General features: G+C 44.8%; 1 protein-coding gene across 2 annotated transcripts in view; it reads right to left on the bottom strand.

Moving 5' to 3' along the window:
* Positions 1–16,231, bottom strand: part of GLB1 (galactosidase beta 1) — a 72,098-nt gene that overhangs the window by 33,180 nt on the left and 22,687 nt on the right. For both annotated transcript variants that reach the window (XM_074945483.1, XM_074945484.1), the window contains exons 3-6: positions 7,568–7,718; positions 7,122–7,182; positions 6,443–6,537; positions 888–1,068 (exon numbers count right to left, since the gene is read on the bottom strand). In XM_074945483.1, coding sequence (XP_074801584.1) covers positions 888–1,068; positions 6,443–6,537; positions 7,122–7,182; positions 7,568–7,718 — 488 coding nt within the window. The remainder of the gene's footprint in view (positions 1–887; positions 1,069–6,442; positions 6,538–7,121; positions 7,183–7,567; positions 7,719–16,231) is intronic.

Here is a 16,231-nt window from a genome sequence, read left to right as displayed (position 1 = left end):
AGTTATCTGAGTGTGGGTGTTCAGTGCTTTCTGAAAACCATGCCCCTTTCAGGAGCCTCAAGCTGAACACCAAGAATGAAGGCACCCAAAAATCACTCGTGATTTTGGAAAACGTCGGCCTTAGTTTAAAGTAGATTTATTTGTGGGAAGTGTAAAAGTCAGGGAACTGGCAAACGAGACTTGGAGTTTCACCTCTAAGTCATTGGTCTGAAAGCCAAGAGTGACTGAAAGTCATTACTATTTGATGGATGACCTCCAGGAAGTAGGAGGTGTGTGTGATGTGGATTTTTTCCATTAATAAATGGACTGAGGCTACAAACATACCTTACTACAAAGGACAATTCACAAGGGAGGTCCCAGGTTGAAGGCACTTGGAAACTGGACTACATTCATGTTGGACTGAGGCCCAGGAAACTTCCCACACTGTGCAGTTTCTAGGGATAAATTACATCAAGTCCCCTATTCGGATGGGGCACTTTTCACAAGCACGACACTCACTTAATTCTGCATGCTTACAGTACCACAGACTGAGGCAATGTGTCCCATTTTAACTATGTTCTGCCTCTAGATTTTCTTCAGAGGAATGCACGGTGATAATCTGATGGAGCTGGAATTTGGGCTGGACTAAGAGCCCTTGGAAAAACTGCTGAGCATGGCTATATTTTTTCAGTAGGTTTGCACTGTAAACAGACCAACTGGCCACTGATAGTCCCAGAGGTGACTACCTAGTGAATCGCACCAGCTGGCTCCTTCTATGTGTTTAAGAATATATCAAATGGCAATATGTAGATCACCACTTAAACCCAGGAGTCAGGGAGATCATCAGCTTTGCTACAAGCAAACAAACATTGGCCTGGTTATCTTGCTACAGAACCGCTGCCACTAACCTGGTGCAAAGTCCACCGTTGCATAAAGACCCTGCAGAGCTCCACATCTCAAGTAATATTTGCTTGCCCCATCTGTTGTAAACAGTACCACCTCATCTCCAAGATGGTGATGGAAGAGCTTCTGAAGGTAACGAAGGTAATCATAATCACAGGCAAAGTAGCTTCCATATTCATTTTCAACCTATGCAATAAAAATAATAGATCAGCAGCAAAGCTGACATCTGATAACCAGACCTGCACCCATCACAGGGAGAAGACTTTTCATATTGAAAATGGAAAAAGCCACTCAACATGACACCATAAAAGCCTAACCTGGATTGCCTCCTCCTTGCAGAGAGACACTGAAAGCTCAACAGAAAGTCCAGAGAAGATGCATGGGATGTGGGGAGAAGATGCCACACCAGCAGCATCATTCTTCTCACCTCCCAGAAGCCTGTCTTGCAGGAGCTCCACCCCTATCTGGAGAGGGGTTGTATTCCAAAGCATCAGCCTCCTAGTTCCACAAGAATGCCCTGCCTCAGTTAATGCTGGCTTCAACAACATTAGCTTAAGCACTATCTCACTCGTAAACGGTGTGCCCCAAGTACAACAGACAAAGCTCTATTGTAGTTCTGCTAACATGGGGATGGGAGATGTGTTAATTTTGATGGAATAAATGGGCCTAGAGAGTCAAAGAAGTTAACACGATCCTGTCACTGCACAACACTAGACAGTTAAACATGATTTGGGGGTTCAAGTACAGAGATCTCATCCTGCTTAGTCCTGTGGCAAATACACCAATATTAAAAATCTTCAGTATTAAAGATACTGGAAAGGAAAAAAAGTAATAGCATTTGAAATGTCCAAATTAAAGCCTTACTTAATACTTTACAATATCCCTTATTCCCTGTACAGAGCTTTTATAGGGGAAAAAACCCATTTGCCAGTTGTTAGATGGTATCAACTATTCTTTCTGAGGAAAAGAGAAGCTTGTTGAGATGAGCTGCAGCTGTTGTTATTGCTGCTGTTGCTGAAGTCCGATCCTGTTTTCGTAAAGACAAAACAAGGCACACATGCAAAATGGGAGTGAAAGGAACAGCAAAGATAGAAAATGCAACTTCTGTCTCTGGTGCTGATTTTCACTTGCAACCTCACTACTGGAGAAACACAGGCACAGCACACAGTCACTCCAAGATCTGGAAAACTTGTACCAGCAGTGGGTTGTTTAAGGCATTGCTTTTGGTTGCCTTACTGGGAAAAAGCTCACAGCATTGTTGCAAGAGATGCTGTCTTGTTTGGCTAAGCCAAACTCACAGAAGGCAAAGAGAGAGAGATAGGGAAGAGAAGAAATAAGGTGGGGAAGGAAAAGGACACATGGAGCGCAGTGACAGCAGAAACCAAAATTCCATGTGCCAGGTAGCATTAGGGATTTAGCCAGAGGTGGTGATGTCATCTGGGTCCCCCTCTCTGGCCTGGACTAGTCAGGACCTCTCTCAGAATCAGGATGGTGAAGGTCTAACAGCGTCATGGCACATTCCAGGGTCCCTGGAGATGATGGGGTTGGCAGTCATGATAACAAAGCTCGCTCCTTTCAGTCAACCCATCTTCCAGCCTATTTGAGCCTCCCCAAAGTCTCTTTTTAAGCACTCCAAAAGGGAGTAAACGGTGGAGTAACCCATCCCCTCATGATTTTGTTCACCAATTAGGCCTAACCAGTTTTAGTTAATTCATTTCTGGTTCCATTCGCCTCTTGTTTACCAATCATGATATTAACACAGTCCTTGGGTGGTGGTATTAGACTTTTTCGTTTAGTCTAACTCAGTATTTTTGTCACCCTTTTACCCCTTTTCACCTTTTTTATAAAAACAACTCTTTATAACAGCTTGATTTGAATTTTTGTTACCAAATGTTGGGATATACATATACATATATATACATATACATATATATATATATATATACATATACATATATATATATATATATACACACACACACACACACACATATATATATATACACACACATACACACAATCCATATATCCATGTAATGTGTTATAGGCCTATTGTAGATGAAGTATGCTTGATGTGAGCTGCATGTTGACAACCAAAGCAAGAATCTGAGGTTTTAAGTGGTCAAGAGCTGTTTGTGAAAAATAACTTTATTATGAGAAAGATGGAGAAATACCAGATAAGGAAATATTGGGGGTATTGCCATGACAATGTATCCGCTGCAATGTATCCGCTGCAGTTGTAAAACAGAACTAGCCAAAGAGGAACATCTTGGGCCTGGGACTGTTTCTAAACATCTTGGGTTTTGGCAATTTGCCCAGAACCGTTTCTTTGAAATTGCCAACAAAACTGATGACGTGACGGAGTGGATTATAAATGATGTTCGATACACTTGCAATTTGGAGTCATTCATGGATCCAGAGCCCTGTTTAGATTAAGGTGTGGTAATGCTGGCTCCCCGCATCTTGTGATCAAACTGAACGTCGACTGGCCATCAGGACTTCAATTCTGATCTTCAGACTCTGGTGTAGTCTGCTTGGGTTATGAATGTGGAGTGAGTAATTTATTTTGTAAGCAATAAAGAGTATTTGTGGATTATATACCAACACTGTATCTGTTATCTGCCTGCTCCCCTATCTCGTAGGGAGACTCCTGCTGCAGGTTTAACACTTGGACAACTTGGAGTACAAGCCTCTGCACAACAGAGCTCTGGAGGAGATCTGGAGCCAGTGGGGGGGCAGAGGGGTGAGCAGAGTTTCCATATTTTTAAAAATAAACCTGTTTAAAATTAAGTCTGAATATAATACAAAATATGTTAAGGGTAAATTAAACATAATTTAGTTGTAAATGTGAAACCTGTTTTGAGAAGTAAAGTTTATATATCCAAACCACCTAAAGGTTGTTTTGATTAATAAAAATAAATTTTATATGCTGTTTTGTGTGCTTAATTAAATTCCAGTTACCACCCTAATGCGGCTTAACACAAATCATGAGCAAAAAGTTAATTATCATTCACTATTTTTTAACATACTAAAACTGTACAGTTAATAAGAATCTGAAAATGTTAAGCTACATAACTGCATAAATAAATATATAGAGTTATAGTGTACCCACCTAGGTAGCAAAAAGATGGACCAAATCTAGTTGTAAATCAACATGTTTTAATGTTATATCAACCAATGAAAATGCACCTTTCTTTAGAAAATAACTGAAGTACAAATTGAAAAAATTGATTAAATTGGATGATTTAAATCGAGGTTTTCCACTGGCTGAGCTAAATCATGATTTAAATTGCTGATTTAAGTCAATCCACCCTGAAAGTGAGTCTTTGAAACCTTCTTTCAAAATCTGAACCTTAATGCTTAATCTGTTCAGTGTAATAACCAATAGAAGCACCAGGGCCAAATATTTAAGGTATTTTATTCTTCTTTCATTCCTAGCTACAGCAGGTCTTGTCAGGCTAGATACTCTAGAGCCGTGGTTCTCAACCTATCTATCATTGTGGGATGCAGATGTGGCACAGAAAGTATTAGCTGGGCTGCAGGTTGAGAACCACGGTGTCCCGCTCCTAACCCCCGCCCCACACACACAAACCCCTATGCCCAGCGCCCTCCACCCAGAGACCCCGCCACAGAGTGGGGCCAGGTGTGGAGAGCTGGGCATAGGTCAGGGACCCTGACCTTGGACACTTCTGCGTGGGGACTCTGACCCCCATTGTGTGGGGCCGGGCAGCAGCTGGCTGCCCAGACCCCAAGCCCCAGCATGTGGCAGCCAGCTGCCCAGGCCCCAGACCCTGCTGGGAGCCTGGGGCCCACTGCGTGGCAGGGCAGCCAGGGCCCCGCGGCAAGGCAGCCGAGAGCCCGGAGCCTGCAACCTTTAGCACACAGCTGAGCTGGGCCGCAGCTGTGTGCTCACTGGGCCGTATGCGGCCTGTGGGTGGAGAACTGCTGCTCTAGACCTTTAGCAAGCTAAGTAAAGAGAATGTTCCATTTAATGGCAATAAAAAGCACTGAACTGTGTCACGGTGTAGCTTTCAGCCTCTTTTTTTGAGTAACTTGTGGTGCCGGGGCTACTAAAACAGATGGCACTGGTTAGAACCCAGCATTGTGGGGGATTATCCTATACATGTCTCCCCACACGGCTTTACCACAGCACTCTAAGGCCTGGTCTACGCTTTGCGGGGGGAGGGTGGCATCGATCTAAGTTACGCAATGTCAGCTATGTGAATAAGGTAGCTGAAGTCGGCGTACTTAGGTCTACTTACTGTGGTGTCTTCACTGCGGTAGGTTGACTGCTGACACTCCCCTGTTGACTCCGCTACGCTTCTTGCTCCGGTGGAGTATCGGAGTCGACAGGAGAGCGCTCTGCGGTCGATTTATCGCATCTTCACTAGAAGCAATAAATCGACCCCCACTGGATCGATTGCTCCGGAGGTAAGCGTAGACATGCCCTGAGGCAGGCTTGCTGTACTCTTGACCCCTGTTCTAAACAGGGACTGCCAATTCTTGCAAACAATGACAAAGTCATGCAGGGCGGGATGGGAGGAAGCAAGGGAATACGTGATGGGAGGGTGGCAGGAGGCAAAGGAAGAGGGAAGGGAAGGGCAGCTGTGGTTTAGTCTTCTCTGTGAAGCACTTAGCAAAGTTGTAGATACAACAAGATGAGGAGAAAGAAAGAAACAAACAAACCCATCAACAGTGGACTGATCACAAAGCTGGGAGATTTAGGTTCTACTCATACTCTGCTACTCACTCTCTGGGCCTCATCTACCCAACCTGTAGAATGGTGATAACATGACTAATCCAGCTTTGCACAGTGACTTAAGATAAAGGGATTGCAAGTGCACAGAAGAATTAGCAAGAAAATCTCCAACAGGCCTCAGGGGAAAAAGACCTGGGGTGAAATCTTGGGTCCATTGATGTGAACAGCAAAACTCCCAGTGACTTCAACGGAGCCAGCATTTCATACTCTCAGTGGGGAGTTGCAGGGAAGCCCTGCAGGTAATTCTGCATGTAATAAGGAAAAGGGGAACAAGGAGAGGGGGAAGCAGAAGAGATGTTAAGAAATTTGTTTGATTCAAGAGTCCCTGAGTCTCAGGAAGTGCTGGCTTCAGCTGAGCTGCTTCAACATGAGCTATGTATCAACAATACAGGCAAGCAGGTTGGCTAGTAACACATCACTTGTGTGAGTAGCCATGCTCACCTCATCCTCACGCACAGTCTCTTTCCAAGTGGTAAAGAGACATCTACACTAAGGACTAAAAGCTGAAACTCAAAGCTGCACTTGTTAAAATGTTGGAGATGCAAGGATAACATACTAAAATTGAATAGTATCTCCAGGTACCTCACACCACCAGCAGACCCTTTTGTTTGTGATACAGTTTAAACTAATTTTAATTCCAGTTATCATGGAGAGCAAATATTATTTAAATTTTAAAGAGCACTCATGTACATTACTGGAAACATACCTGTGGAAGCACTGTTAATAATTCAATAATGGTGACCAAAAGGCCTTCTACATTCACATAGTTAGTGTTCCTATTTGATTTTTGAAATGGATTACCTGCACCATAATAACTGGCCCTCCATTCTGATAGAGATGAGGCTTCATTTTGGGTAACAAGACACCCATCCATCGGTCTACAGCTTCCAGGTAATCTGGAATATACAAAGAGAAAGTTGTGGGCAGACCAGAGTTTATCCACTTTAAAAACAAAAACAAACTACAAATGGGATATTTTTGTAACCAATACTCTAAATACACTGGGTATGCACAACGTGTACAAAAGCAACAAAAAATGAATTGATGACATTCTGTACTTGCTCATAACTTCAGCCTCTCGGTATGTAGGGAAGGCAAGTGGCTTGAAGGTCCACACCCAAATCATTCCAATATAGTACAATCTAAAAACAGGTGGTAATGTCCCCACACAACAGAAAAATATCCAGTTACCTTCAAGAACATTATCCTTTACAATTTAAGGGTCCAGCCCTGCAAATCCTTACACAAGTAGTCTTGCTGTTTTCCACCCTGTTCCAACCTTATTCTGTCCATACATTTATGCACAGTGCAAAAGGAGTATGAAAACCTTATTCAGAGAGCATTCACATTTGTTATTCCCAAACTTTTAGTAGAAACAGTAACACAATACCATTCTTGAAAATACAGCCTGACCCGAGAGTCTGGCCACCGAGTCTGCTTGTCCTTGAAACAGTTTTATAAATCCTTTTGAGCTCCTTACCTAAATCAGAAGATCGGAGAACAATAGATTCCTTCTCTAATAACCATGCTGGAAGACCCCCCTATGAAGGGAAAGGAAACCATTTCAATTACCATTTTCATGAATTAGAACGATAAGTTTAACCAGCTATCCCAGAACTATATAGATATTACCAATTAAGTACTAGTCATTGGGGACCTATAGTACCCAAGATCATATTAAAAAATTATCACGATTTAAGGACCAACGCGCTTGAGGCTATGGGAAGTCACTTAAGCAGGACTTGAACCCACAACTTTTAGTATTCTAGATGAAGAATCCTGCCTTGTGCCATATGTTCAGCGGTAGGGAATCCTTTTACTACTGTGCCCCCCTTACTTCCCCCCACAAATGGGAGGACACTTCCATTAGACAGAGATCAGATGTTAATTCTGCCTAGAAATTAGGAAGTTTAAATACAAATTTACCATGTCCCATTCTGCGCAGATATAAGGTCCAGCTCTTAGTATTACCAACAAGCCAATCTCATTAGCTAGCTCCAGGAAATATTTTATATCTCTGTCACCATAGAAGTTATATACTCCTGGTTTGAATTCATGATAGTTCCATGGCACATACCTGTGAAGAAAACACCATCCATAAGAAGTGACTTAGACTAGAATGAAAAATGAACTCCAAATAATGACTTAATCTAATTCCAAGGAAACAAACTATTTACATCTTTACAGAACTGTAAAGTTGAGGTGCATTTACTTCCAAACTAATGGAATACAAAATGAATTTAGGACCTAGCTCCTGTAAGGCACTTCTAGAAGCTGAAAGTGCTAAGATTAGCACCAAGTATGATCAGGCACTTAGACGGGAAACAGATATCTCTATTTTTTCTTGTAGTCATGTATTTTTTTCCATATACTCTTCCTTTCTAACAGCATCAATGTCATAAAACATATTAAAAGCAAAAATAATTAGTTGTGCTTCGTTATCTTGCTTCATAACTCTGAAAAGTCATTGTGAAACAGAAGTGGTAGGTAGTCAAGCAGAAAGCCTCTCATACAGCACTTCTAGGATTTTTTTTTAAAAGTTTAAAAGAGATTTTATGTTTTTTAAAACAAGCCAAGAGAACAATGCAGTGCCAATAATACCTTTTGTCGATAGAGGAAAAACAAAAACAGGTACATGCGTGGATTACATAAATGTATGTATTTAAAAGTTACATACTACCTACAAAACATCAAAATCTTCAACAATTTCAAGCATTTTAATTAAAGCAATTATTCACAGGTGTCCAGATGCTATAACAGACACTGTCTTGTGTTCGGATACAGAAATTCTCAGATTTGTAACACAAGGGAGGAATCTGCCCAATTTTCTGTGCAGCCGAGCTCCATCCTTTCAGCTTTGCAAAGTAATTTTAATTGCCTTCCCAACCTATCTATAATGTTTCCAATATCCTTATTACCTGGCTCTTCTATAGCCAAGGATTTGAATATGAATGGAAACACGTTCAATGTCAGTTTTGTTTTCTTGCCTGGATTTTAAAGGCAAGTGAGGTACAAGCTGACTGCTTCCATTTAAGATAGGATCATTAAAGCTGACAATTACAATAAATAAATAAAAAGTTACACCCTTCCTTTTAAAACACATCCACCGTTCCACAAGTTAAAGCCACTGAAAGAACACATATACCACCATCACTATCGTGATGAATCAGTGTTTTTTTCATCGTTTATGAGGTCACTACTACTGCTGAAAAGGGTTCTTTTGCTTTCTACATTAAAACACTTTGCTGTCGCTTAGACTATATGCTTTATGAAGTGGAGAACAGTAGCACATCCCAGGTTGCTGAACCGGCCACATAATATCTGTTCTATGTTCTCTCTTCCAGTTGCCTACAAAGTGGTGGAGTCACTTTAAAAACCAACAGAGCAACATTAAAGCCCTTAAAAGGCTATGAGGGTTTTTACAAAACTCCTGGAATTATTTTAAGAACTAATATCTACATTTAAAAAAAAAAAAAAAGTACTGAAACTTTAGGTACCTAGAGGCAGCTGTTTCTTGGAGAAAGAGTTTCCAAAAGGTATAAATGTATCTGCCCACCGGCTAACAAAATTTAAACAAAACCCAAAAAAACAGAGTATAATGTTCAAACATCCGTCATATAAATTCAGAGCAGCCAACAGTATCCGTTGGTTCTTCAAAGAAGCCTTTTTGCTACTAATTTATCCTGTGTTGTAAATATCTGGCTCCATCTAGTGGTTAGTTACTTAACTGCATCTTCAGAAAAATCACCTGTAGTCTCAGCCAGGGATTTTCAAACTCCTGTTTTTTATAGTGCAAACAACACTGTAAGAGAGATTGTCTTATGGACCAATATTTCTCCAATGCATGAATACACATGCTATCTTCTCTCCAGTTCACGATCATCTAACAACCCTTTGGCAACTACACCAACAGTTTACACAGAAAGGCAATGTCAGGAAAGTATTTATTTTTAGCTGTCTTTGAATACAGCTGGAAACAAAGACAATGGGCACATGTGGCTAGGCAGCTCTCTGTGGCACACCAGTCATCACACTACAGAGTCTGAAATAGTCAGTTTAAGTTAATATCAATTAAACTGGACCTTTTTAAACCTTTGACTATAGTGTTACTAATCTATACTTCAACTCTCCCTACCCTCTCACCCCTTTAGACACCATTACATTTTGAAATATCACCAGGATTATAGCATCCAACTTTAATCAGTTATTGTGGAAGCATTTTTGAAGTTTTATCATGGAGATTTAAAACCTTAACTACAGGACCAATCTACTTGCAGAATCAGGTGCTCTCTTATGTCCTGTTGTCAATGTTTACAGGTTGGAGGTACACTAGTGGCCTACTAAACTCTCTCTCTTCTCTGAGAGCCTCCGACAGCAGACAGCTAACCTGCATAGTCACGGTCAAGATGGAAAGCAAGGATTGGCTGGCCATTTCTGAAGGGAGGCAGAAAGGAATGAGAAGAAGGGAAGGTCTGCTTGACTTTCACTGAAAGGGATTCATGAGGAACCACACAGCACAAGGATCCAGTTTCCTCTTCCCTGGTGAGCTGCATTAGGAGTTGCTCTGTAGCCAGGACCAGCCAAGTCCCCTGGCCTAAATCTAAAACAAGCACATCTAGCACCTGTTGTAATTTATGGGATCAATGTTAAGCTGCAATTGCAATCTCCATGGAATATTGAAGTTCCAAGAATCAAGCTGCAGCCATTCCTCCCATGAAACATGGAAGCTCTGCTGGGCGTGCAAGGAGTTCCTTGAGGACAGCTACATCCCTTAGAATTTGAGCTTCCATAAAAATAATTCTCCACACTGTCTACATTGTTAACTAAATCAGTAAAGTACTTACTTAACGGTAAAACTAGAACTAAGCACTAATTTTCACAGGGGGACAGTCTGTAAAATCTGTTTGAAGTTTACTCATCTTAGCCAAGTTTTATTAGTGGAGAAAAAAAGAAATCCACTCAATCTTCCTCCCCACCCTCCCATTAACTAAAAACCCACAGAAGCCATATCCAAGTTTTCCTTGGTTAGTGTGAAAAGTTACCACCAAGTCCCATTAATCAAAACCTGCTTGCCTGGCTAACTGCAAAGTTTCTGATTGATTGTATATATAAACACACAGACACACACAGACACAACAGCAACAGAGTTCCTGGGACTTACTGCAGACATCCTCCAACCTGAAAGGCAGCAGCCCCACCCACCTGAGGCTAGTCCAAGGAAAGCATATGGAAAAGAGCAGTAAAATTATGTGACCCCCTTACGCACCAACTCCATGGGTGCTTCAGGAGGTACTCAGCACCTGCAGAGCTGGATTAATATTTCATGGGCTACAGAGCCCGGACCATGGCCCCGCCAACCTCTTTTTCTGCTCGGCCTCTTCCCTCCGAGGCCTGCAATTGCACGGGGAAGGGGAGCAGAGGGAGCGGAGAGGAGCACCCACGGGCAAAAACAGAAGTCAGCACCTGTGTGTGACCCCACATCCCACTGTAAACGTGGTCCTGCGGCACAGGTAAGAAAAAGTACTTTAAGAAGGTACCTATCAGTCATCCCTGAACTAGGAGCAACCGCTACATACTCAGACAATACCTCTGCAGCCCTACTTCCCTTTCTTTAAGAGCATATGCCTCATAGAGCCACCAATGGACACTAGCACTCCAAACATCCTGTGTAGCCTTTTGCTAAGCCCTGGTCTACACTAGGACTTTAGGTCGAATTTAGCAGCATTAAATCGATGTAAACCTGCACCCGTCCACACGATGAAGCCCTTTATTTCGACTTAAAGGGCTCTTAAAATCGATTTCCTTACTCCACCCCGACAAGTGGATTAGCGCTTAAATCAGCCTTGCCGGGTCGAATTTGGGGTACTGTGGACACAATTCGAAGGTATTGGCCTCCGGGAGCTATCCCAGAGTGCTCCATTTTGACCACTCTGGACAGCACTCTCAACTCAGATGCACTGGCCAGGTAGACAGGAAAAGAACTGCGAACTTTTGAATCTCATTTCCTGTTTGGCCAGCGTGGCAAGCTGCAGGTGACCATGCAGAGCTCATCAGCAGAGGTGACCATGATGGAGTCTCAGAATCGCAAAAGAGCTCCAGCATGGACCGAACGGGAGGTACGGGATCTGATCGCTGTATGGGGAGAGGAATCCGTGCTATCAGAACTCCGTTCCAGTTTTCGAAATGCCAAAACCTCTCTCAAAATCTCCCAGGGCATGAAGGACAGAGGCCATAACAGGGACCCCAAGCAGTGCCGCGTGAAACTGAAGGAGCTGAGGCAAGCCTACCAGAAAGGCGAACGGCTGCTCTGGGTCAGAGCCCCAAACATGCCGCTTCTATGATGAGCTGCATGCCATTTTAGGGGGTTCAGCCACCACTACCCCAGCCGTGTTGTTTGACTCCTTCAATGGAGATGGAGGCAACACGGAAGCAGGTTTTGGGGATGAAGAAGAAGAAGAAGATGATGATGAGGAGGTTGTAGATAGCTCACAGCAAGCGGAGAAACCGGTTTTCCCGACAGCCAGGAACTGTTTCTCACCCTGGACCTGGAGCCAGTACCCCCCGAACTCACCAAAGGCTGCCTCCTGGACCTGGCAGGCGGAGAAGGGACCTCCGGTGAGTGTACCTTTTAAAATAGTATACATGGTTTAAAAGCAAGCATGTGAAAGGATTAATTTGCCCTGGCATTCGCGGCTCTCCTGGATGTACTCCCAAAGCCTTTGCAAAAGGTTTCTGGGGAGGGCAGCCTTATTGCGTCCTTCATGGTAGGACACTTTACCACTCCAGGTCAGTAACACGTACTCGGGAATCATTGTACAACAAAGCATTGCAGTGTATGTTTGCTGGCGTTCAAAAAACATCCGTTCTTTATCTCTGTGTTATCCTCAGGAGAGTGAGATATCATTCATGGTCACCTGGTTGAAGTAGGGTGCTTTTCTTCAGGGGACACTCAGAGGAGCCCGTTCCTGCTGGGCTGTTTGCCTGTGGCTGAACAGAAATGTTCCCCGCTGTTAGCCACAGGGAGGGGGGAGGGTTGAGGGGGTAGCCACGCGGTGGGGGGAGGCAAAATGCGACCTTGTAACGAAAGCACATGTGCTATGTATGTAATGTTAACAGCAAGGTTTACCCTGAAAGACTGTAGCCACTGTTTTATAAAATGTGTCTTTTTAAATACCGCTGTCCCTTTTCTTTTCTCCACCAGCTGCATGTGTTTCAATGATCACAGGATCTTCTCCTTCCCAGAGGCTAGTGAAGATTAGAAAGAAAAAAAAAAAAACGCACTCGAGATGAAATGTTCTCCGAGCTCATGCTGTCCTCCCACACTGACAGAGCACAGACGAATGCGTGGAGGCAAATAATGTCAGACTGCAGGAAAGCACAAAATGACCAGGAGAAGAGGTGGCGGGCTGAAGAGAGGGCTGAAGCTCGAATGTGGCGGCAGCGTGATGAGAGGAGGCAGGATTCAATGCTGAGGCTGCTGGAGGACCAAACCAGTATGCTCCAGTGTATGGTTGAGCTGCAGCAAAGGCAGCTGGAGCACAGACTGCCACTACAGCCCGTGTAACCAACCGCCCTCCTCCCCAAGTTCCATAGCCTCCACACCCAGACGCCCAAGAACGCGGTGTGGGGGCCACCGGCCAACCAGCCACTCCACCACAGAGGATTGCCCAAAAAAAAGAAGGCTGGCATTCAATAAATTTTAAAGTTGTAAACTTTTAAAGTGCTGTGTGGCATTTTCCTTCCCTCCTCCACCACCCCTCCTGGGCTACCTTGGTAGTCATCCCCCTATTTGTGTGATGAATGAATAAAGAATGCATGAATGTGAAGCAACAATGACTTTATTGCCTCTGCAAGCGGTGATCGAAGGGAGGAGGGGAGGGTGGTTAGCTTTCAGGGAAGTAGAGTGAACCAAGGGGCGGGGGGTTTCATCAAGGAGAAACAAAGAGAACTTTCACACCGTAGCCTGGCCAGTCATGAAACTGGTTTTCAAAGATTCTCTGATGCGTACCGCACCCTCCTGTGCTCTTCTAACCGCCCTGGTGTCTGGCTGCGCGTAACCAGCAGCCAGGCGATTTGCCTCAACCTCCCACCCCGCCATAAACGTCTCCCCCTTACTCTCACAGATATTGTGGAGCACGCAGCAAGCAGTAATAACAGTGGGAATATTGGTTTCGCTGAGGTCTAAGCGAGTGAGTAAACTGCGCCAGCGCGCCTTTAAACGTCCAAATGCACATTCTACCACCATTCTGCACTTGCTCAGCCTGTAGTTGAACAGCTCCTGACTGCTGTCCAGGCTGCCTGTGTACGGCTTCATGAGCCATGGCATTAAGGGGTAGGCTGGGTCCCCAAGGATACATATAGGCATTTCAACATCACCAACAGTTATTTTCTGGTCTGGGAATAAAGGCCCTTCGTGAAGCTTTTGAAACAGACCAGAGTTCCTGAAGATGCGAGCGTCATGTACCTTTCCCGGCCATCCCACGTTGATGTTGGTGAAACGTCCCTTGTGATCCACCAGAGCTTGCAGCACTATTGAAAAGTACCCCTTGCGGTTTATGTACTCGCCGGCTTGGTGCTCCGGTGCCAAGATAGGGATATGGGTTCCGTCTATGGCCCCACCACAGTTAGGGAATCCCATTGCAGCAAAGCCATCCACTATGACCTGCACATTTCCCAGGGTCACTACCCTTGATATCAGCAGATCTTTGATTGCGTGGGCTACTTGCATCACAGCAGCCCCCACAGTAGATTTGCCCACTCCAAATTGATTCCCAACTGACCCGTAGCTGTCTGGCGTTGCAAGCTTCCACAGGGCTATCGCCACTCGCTTCTCAACTGTGAGGGCTGCTCTCATCTTGGTATTCATGCGCTTCAGGGCAGGGGAAAGCAAGTCACAAAGTTCCATGAAAGTGCCCTTACGCATGCGAAAGTTTCGCAGCCACTGGGAATCGTCCCAGACCTGCAACACTATGCGGTCCCACCAGTCTGTGCTTGTTTCCCGAGCCCAGAATCGGCGTTCCACAGCATGAACCTGCCCCATTAGCACCATGATGCATGCATTGGCAGGGCCCATGCTGTCAGAGAAATCTGTGTCCATGTCCTGATCACTCACGTGACCGCGCTGACGTCGCCTCCTCGCCCGGTAGCGCTTTGCCAGGTTTTGGTGCTGCATATACTGCTGGATAATGCGTGTGGTGTTTAATGTGCTCCTAATTGCCAAAGTGAGCTGAGCGGACTCCATGCTTGCCTTGGTATGGCGTCCGCACAGAAAAAAGGCGCGGAATGATTGTCTGCCGTTGCTCTGACGGAGGGAGGGGCGACTGACGACACGGCTTACAGGGTTGGCTTCAGGGGGCTAAAATCCACAAAGGGGGTGGCTTTACATCAAGGAGTAGTTCAGGCAGGACTTCACGGAGGGTTCCAATAAGAAATGGTGCACCTAAGTTATTGTTCTTATTGGAACAAGGAGGTTAGCCTGGCCTCTGATTGATACATGGCTAGATTTACCTCGCAGCACCTTCTCTGTGAGTGACTGCAGCATGACCTAGAGGAATGAGTCCCCTAGACAGGGGAGAAGGCAAATGAGTACAAAACAAATCTGGTCTATTTCTTGTTTTGATCCACTCCATCTATCTTTTACATCTTTGGCTGGCAGCAGACGGTGCAGAAGGACTGCAAGCCATCCACATCTCTTGCCTGCCCGGCAGAAGATGGCACAGTACGATTGCTAGCCATCGTCATCTCTTGCCTGCCCGGCAGAAGATGGCACAGTACGATTGCTAGCCATCGTCATCTCTTGCCTGCCCGGCAGAAGATGGTACAGTACGACTGCTAGCAATCCGTATTGCCTGCCTGCTCACCATTAGACGGTTCAATACGACTGACTGCCGGACTAAAGAGAATGACCTGGCCAAGTCACCAAAAATTTAGTCCCTACGCCCATGTCTGCCCAGGCGCTCCCAGCCGACGTGGCCAGGAGCACCTCGGACATGAGGAGGACGGCTATCAGTCATGCTGCACCGTCTGCTGCCAGAAGGCAATGGGTTGCTGCTACTGTGTAGCAATGCAGTACCACGTCTGCCAGCACCCAGGAGACATACGGTGACGGTTACCTGAGTGGGCTCCATGCTTGCGGTGGTATGGCGTCTGCACAGGTAACTCAGGAAAAAAGGCGCGAAACGATTGTCTGCCCTTGCCTTCACGGAGGGAGGGAGGGAACAGGGGCCGGACAATATGTACCCAGAACCACCCGCGACAATGTTTTAGCCCAATCAGAGTGCTCCATTGGGCTGCTCTGGACAGCACTCTCAACTCAGATGCACGATTGTTTGCCGTTGTTCTGACGCAGGGAGGGGTGACTGAGGACACGGCTTACAGGGTTGACTTCACGGAGGGTTCCAATAAGAAATGGTGCACCTAAGTTATTGTTCTTATTGGAACAAGGAGGTTAGCCTGGCCTCTGATTGATACATGGCTAGATCTACCTCGCTGCACCTTCTCTGAGAGTGACTGCAGTGTGACCTAGAGGAATGAGTCCCCTAGACAGGGGAGAAGGCAAATGAATACAAAACAAATCTGGTCTATTTCTTG

This window comes from Natator depressus, chromosome 2 (genome assembly GCF_965152275.1).
Source record: "Natator depressus isolate rNatDep1 chromosome 2, rNatDep2.hap1, whole genome shotgun sequence".
Lineage (NCBI taxonomy): Eukaryota > Metazoa > Chordata > Testudines > Cheloniidae > Natator > Natator depressus.
The sequence above is the reverse complement of the archived record's forward strand: the minus strand, read 5'-3'. Positions and strand labels throughout refer to the sequence as shown.